General features: G+C 50.0%; 1 protein-coding gene across 1 annotated transcript; it reads right to left on the bottom strand.

Moving 5' to 3' along the window:
- Positions 1-1,079: 1,079 nt before the first annotated feature.
- On the bottom strand, positions 1,080-5,985 carry LOC136492051 (uncharacterized). Its single transcript, XM_066488202.1, has 5 exons — positions 5,840-5,985; positions 4,951-5,131; positions 3,462-3,736; positions 2,573-2,753; positions 1,080-1,361 (listed from the first exon to the last, which is right to left on the bottom strand). Exons 1-5 carry the CDS (start codon positions 5,983-5,985, stop codon positions 1,080-1,082), a joined length of 1,065 nt encoding a protein of 354 aa, XP_066344299.1.
- Between the last annotated feature and the right edge of the window lie 15 nt (positions 5,986-6,000).

The following is a 6,000-nucleotide window of genomic DNA, read 5'->3' as shown; positions in this document are numbered from 1 at the left end:
CCCCCGCGGATCGTACAAAGTTACCGGCTTTACAGCAGGCTACTAGAAGCCCTCTTGCAGAACACAAGCTTTATTACGGAGTACGTACTCCGTACCGGTTAAGCACAGTGCCCGTTTCGAACGATGAGGAGCAAGCAAGCATGTACTGGAGCCACTGTAGGTTCAGGATTTCTTGGAAGCATTCTTTCGCATGATACCAGCACGTTCATCCTTATGCCATGGAACTGCAACTTCACCTGGAGCCTGCACGACTGACTGTGAGTCTGTGACAGTAAATTTCCAGCACACGCGCCATGTGCACCTGCGCTCGATGAACAGCGAGCAGCAGGCTGGCCAACAGCTTCTCGAATGGCCACAGTTGCAGCAAACCTCTCGTATCTTCAATATCAATAATTATTACTAGTAGCAGCCATGTCGGTGCATCGAAATTTTAATTTTAAATTTAATACTACGGACTTGCTATAGTGTCTCCACACTGCCACGCAGAGGGAGCAAATGAGCGCATGGCGTATCGGAAACGCATCAGCAGTGTACCCACGTCGCCCCGAACGTCGCCGCGCCGCCAGCCACTTTTCTCGTGGCTCACATGTGCAACACCTAATCTACTTTTAAAACATTTATATGTAATAGTTGCAAAATACAAAAGAAGGTAAATAAAACCCTTAAAATAAGCGTCTGAAACACTTGCGAAAACGCCTAAAAAACATTTGAAAATCATTGCAAACATATGCAACATCATGATAAACACTCGCAAGCATACATATGAAACACCTAAAACCACTTGAAACATATGCTTGCAATGCATGTATATGCAACATCCATAATCCAGATAAAATGCTTGCAACATTCGTCTGGAAAAGATAAAACATTTGGAACGTACACTTAAAACATATGTGTATAGCCATTACAACATGTGCAACATCCCGATCTACTTTTGGAACATCGATATACAACACTTGCAACATACCTTTGAAACACTTTGAAATATGCTATTGCAACATGCGATTTTAGGGTAGCATCTGCTTGTTGCTTAGACGAATGGAGGCTCGTCGATGCGGAGCTCGACGCCTGCGCGAAGCTCAATGCCGCGGAGTGGCGCGGAGGTCGCCAGTGTGGAGCTCGGCGGCGGTATGGACCTCGGCTGTGGCAGGGGAGCACGGCCACGACGAGAGGCGCGAGTCCAGGCGGGAGCACGCGGTGTGGGCGGACGGCGGGGACGTGGACGCGGCCATGGGCAGGGCCCGCCTCGGAGCAGAGACGCGCAGCGCGCTAAGCGAGCAGGTGACGCGGGCGGGGACGGTGCGGGCAAGGTGCAAAGCGAGCGGGTGACTTATATGGGTCCGTCCGTCCGGACGGACGACCTATAAGCAGTATTACCGTTTGATATAGCTAACCATTAAGTTCCATAACTTTTTGAAGAACTCATAAAATCTGCAATTCTAACCAAAGGATTGGCTAATTGCGATGAGAAACCTCTCTTGATTTTCTACATGACAATCCTTGTCAGGAATAAATTGGTGCACACATCTATTTAGACTAAATTGAACAATAAATCATTTAAGATTTCAATTACAATTCAATTTGTTGAATCATTAGTTGAACTAGATTCTAATAAGATAAGTTTCGTTTCTAATTAAAACTACATTAACAAGGTGAGATTTTGTGCTTTTTAAGCAGCGCCATGTGAAACCCATAAACCCAAGTGGGGTAGAAAATTTTTAATGACCTCCTCCACCCATCCACCCCTATATGTCATGTCTCATGTCCCTAGCTTCTTCTACCGCTGTCCGCTGCAACAGGGAACTGGGCATGTGCATGGTGCCTCAACGCACTCTGCGGTAAAAAAAAACTCGAAGAAGAGACCGACGCTGGAGCACGGTGAGGTGAGATCCGATTTGGTGCTGTGCCTATGGATGGGCAACAGGGCGGCCCGGCCCGGCAACGGGCCGGCATGGCCCGATGGGAGTCGGGGCGACAAAGGCACGCCATGCCATACGGACTGTGCCTATCAGGCATGGTACTATGGGTCTTTTTTCGTGTCGTACCAGCCCGTCTTATATATGGAAGGGGGGGGGGTTTGGTGTTGCGACAGGGAGCTAGGCTGGGCCAAATGAGCCCTATGGGGGAGGTAGGGAGCCGTTTGGGACACCGGGCCTACCGTTGAGGAGCGGGCAGTGCCGTGCCGGTCCACATGCCTGGGTGAGACCCAGGCACAGCCTGCTCCTCCGGCCGTGCCAACCCGAGCCCGTTGGCCACCGGGCGGGGCCATGTCGTGCTTGGGCCGGGCAAAAAAACAAGCGTTGTGCCGGGCCGACGGGCTCGGACTGTATGCCCATTTATAGCTGTGCCTGTGGTACGCACCGTAGCGTTACCATCCCCCGCGGATCGTACAAAGTTACCGGCTTTACAGCAGGCTACTAGAAGCCCTCTTGCAGAACACAAGCTTTATTACGGAGTACGTACTCCGTACCGGTTAAGCACAGTGCCCGTTTCGAACGATGAGGAGCAAGCAAGCATGTACTGGAGCCACTGTAGGTTCAGGATTTCTTGGAAGCATTCTTTCGCATGATACCAGCACGTTCATCCTTATGCCATGGAACTGCAACTTCACCTGGAGCCTGCACGACTGACTGTGAGTCTGTGACAGTAAATTTCCAGCACACGCGCCATGTGCACCTGCGCTCGATGAACAGCGAGCAGCAGGCTGGCCAACAGCTTCTCGAATGGCCACAGTTGCAGCAAACCTCTCGTATCTTCAATATCAATAATTATTACTAGTAGCAGCCATGTCGGTGCATCGAAATTTTAATTTTAAATTTAATACTACGGACTTGCTATAGTGTCTCCACACTGCCACGCAGAGGGAGCAAATGAGCGCATGGCGTATCGGAAACGCATCAGCAGTGTACCCACGTCGCCCCGAACGTCGCCGCGCCGCCAGCCACTTTTCTCGTGGCTCACATGTGCAACACCTAATCTACTTTTAAAACATTTATATGTAATAGTTGCAAAATACAAAAGAAGGTAAATAAAACCCTTAAAATAAGCGTCTGAAACACTTGCGAAAACGCCTAAAAAACATTTGAAAATCATTGCAAACATATGCAACATCATGATAAACACTCGCAAGCATACATATGAAACACCTAAAACCACTTGAAACATATGCTTGCAATGCATGTATATGCAACATCCATAATCCAGATAAAATGCTTGCAACATTCGTCTGGAAAAGATAAAACATTTGGAACGTACACTTAAAACATATGTGTATAGCCATTACAACATGTGCAACATCCCGATCTACTTTTGGAACATCGATATACAACACTTGCAACATACCTTTGAAACACTTTGAAATATGCTATTGCAACATGCGATTTTAGGGTAGCATCTGCTTGTTGCTTAGACGAATGGAGGCTCGTCGATGCGGAGCTCGACGCCTGCGCGAAGCTCAATGCCGCGGAGTGGCGCGGAGGTCGCCAGTGTGGAGCTCGGCGGCGGTATGGACCTCGGCTGTGGCAGGGGAGCACGGCCACGACGAGAGGCGCGAGTCCAGGCGGGAGCACGCGGTGTGGGCGGACGGCGGGGACGTGGACGCGGCCATGGGCAGGGCCCGCCTCGGAGCAGAGACGCGCAGCGCGCTAAGCGAGCAGGTGACGCGGGCGGGGACGGTGCGGGCAAGGTGCAAAGCGAGCGGGTGACTTATATGGGTCCGTCCGTCCGGACGGACGACCTATAAGCAGTATTACCGTTTGATATAGCTAACCATTAAGTTCCATAACTTTTTGAAGAACTCATAAAATCTGCAATTCTAACCAAAGGATTGGCTAATTGCGATGAGAAACCTCTCTTGATTTTCTACATGACAATCCTTGTCAGGAATAAATTGGTGCACACATCTATTTAGACTAAATTGAACAATAAATCATTTAAGATTTCAATTACAATTCAATTTGTTGAATCATTAGTTGAACTAGATTCTAATAAGATAAGTTTCGTTTCTAATTAAAACTACATTAACAAGGTGAGATTTTGTGCTTTTTAAGCAGCGCCATGTGAAACCCATAAACCCAAGTGGGGTAGAAAATTTTTAATGACCTCCTCCACCCATCCACCCCTATATGTCATGTCTCATGTCCCTAGCTTCTTCTACCGCTGTCCGCTGCAACAGGGAACTGGGCATGTGCATGGTGCCTCAACGCACTCTGCGGTAAAAAAAAAACTCGAAGAAGAGACCGACGCTGGAGCACGGTGAGGTGAGATCCGATTTGGTGCTGTGCCTATGGATGGGCAACAGGGCGGCCCGGCCCGGCAACGGGCCGGCATGGCCCGATGGGAGTCGGGGCGACAAAGGCACGCCATGCCATACGGACTGTGCCTATCAGGCATGGTACTATGGGTCTTTTTTCGTGTCGTACCAGCCCGTCTTATATATGGAAGGGGGGGGGGGGTTTGGTGTTGCGACAGGGAGCTAGGCTGGGCCAAATGAGCCCTATGGGGGAGGTAGGGAGCCGTTTGGGACACCGGGCCTACCGTTGAGGAGCGGGCAGTGCCGTGCCGGTCCACATGCCTGGGTGAGACCCAGGCACAGCCTGCTCCTCCGGCCGTGCCAACCCGAGCCCGTTGGCCACCGGGCGGGGCCATGTCGTGCTTGGGCCGGGCAAAAAAACAAGCGTTGTGCCGGGCCGACGGGCTCGGACTGTATGCCCATTTATAGCTGTGCCTGTGGTACGCACCGTAGCGTTACCATCCCCCGCGGATCGTACAAAGTTACCGGCTTTACAGCAGGCTACTAGAAGCCCTCTTGCAGAACACAAGCTTTATTACGGAGTACGTACTCCGTACCGGTTAAGCACAGTGCCCGTTTCGAACGATGAGGAGCAAGCAAGCATGTACTGGAGCCACTGTAGGTTCAGGATTTCTTGGAAGCATTCTTTCGCATGATACCAGCACGTTCATCCTTATGCCATGGAACTGCAACTTCACCTGGAGCCTGCACGACTGACTGTGAGTCTGTGACAGTAAATTTCCAGCACACGCGCCATGTGCACCTGCGCTCGATGAACAGCGAGCAGCAGGCTGGCCAACAGCTTCTCGAATGGCCACAGTTGCAGCAAACCTCTCGTATCTTCAATATCAATAATTATTACTAGTAGCAGCCATGTCGGTGCATCGAAATTTTAATTTTAAATTTAATACTACGGACTTGCTATAGTGTCTCCACACTGCCACGCAGAGGGAGCAAATGAGCGCATGGCGTATCGGAAACGCATCAGCAGTGTACCCACGTCGCCCCGAACGTCGCCGCGCCGCCAGCCACTTTTCTCGTGGCTCACATGTGCAACACCTAATCTACTTTTAAAACATTTATATGTAATAGTTGCAAAATACAAAAGAAGGTAAATAAAACCCTTAAAATAAGCGTCTGAAACACTTGCGAAAACGCCTAAAAAACATTTGAAAATCATTGCAAACATATGCAACATCATGATAAACACTCGCAAGCATACATATGAAACACCTAAAACCACTTGAAACATATGCTTGCAATGCATGTATATGCAACATCCATAATCCAGATAAAATGCTTGCAACATTCGTCTGGAAAAGATAAAACATTTGGAACGTACACTTAAAACATATGTGTATAGCCATTACAACATGTGCAACATCCCGATCTACTTTTGGAACATCGATATACAACACTTGCAACATACCTTTGAAACACTTTGAAATATGCTATTGCAACATGCGATTTTAGGGTAGCATCTGCTTGTTGCTTAGACGAATGGAGGCTCGTCGATGCGGAGCTCGACGCCTGCGCGAAGCTCAATGCCGCGGAGTGGCGCGGAGGTCGCCAGTGTGGAGCTCGGCGGCGGTATGGACCTCGGCTGTGGCAGGGGAGCACGGCCACGACGAGAGGCGCGAGTCCAGGCGGGAGCACGCGGTGTGGGCGGACGGCGGGGACGTGGACGCGGCCATGGGCAGGGCCCGCCT

The sequence above is a fragment of the Miscanthus floridulus genome, chromosome 11 (assembly GCF_019320115.1).
Source record: "Miscanthus floridulus cultivar M001 chromosome 11, ASM1932011v1, whole genome shotgun sequence".
Classification (NCBI taxonomy): domain Eukaryota; kingdom Viridiplantae; phylum Streptophyta; class Magnoliopsida; order Poales; family Poaceae; genus Miscanthus; species Miscanthus floridulus.
The sequence above is the reverse complement of the archived record's forward strand: the minus strand, read 5'-3'. Positions and strand labels throughout refer to the sequence as shown.

Bases quoted from the DNA above. Each gene is read 5' to 3' on its own strand.
- LOC136492051 (XM_066488202.1), bottom strand. From the start codon at position 5,985: ATGGCCGCGTCCACGTCCCCGCCGTCCGCCCACACCGCGTGCTCCCGC. The intron at 5,132-5,839 runs GCATTGAGCTTC...TTGATATTGAAG, and splicing joins GACCTCCGCGCCACTCCGCG to ATACGAGAGGTTTGCTGCAA. The intron at 3,737-4,950 runs GTATCATGCGAA...TACTGCTTATAG, and splicing joins GCATAAGGATGAACGTGCTG to GTCGTCCGTCCGGACGGACG.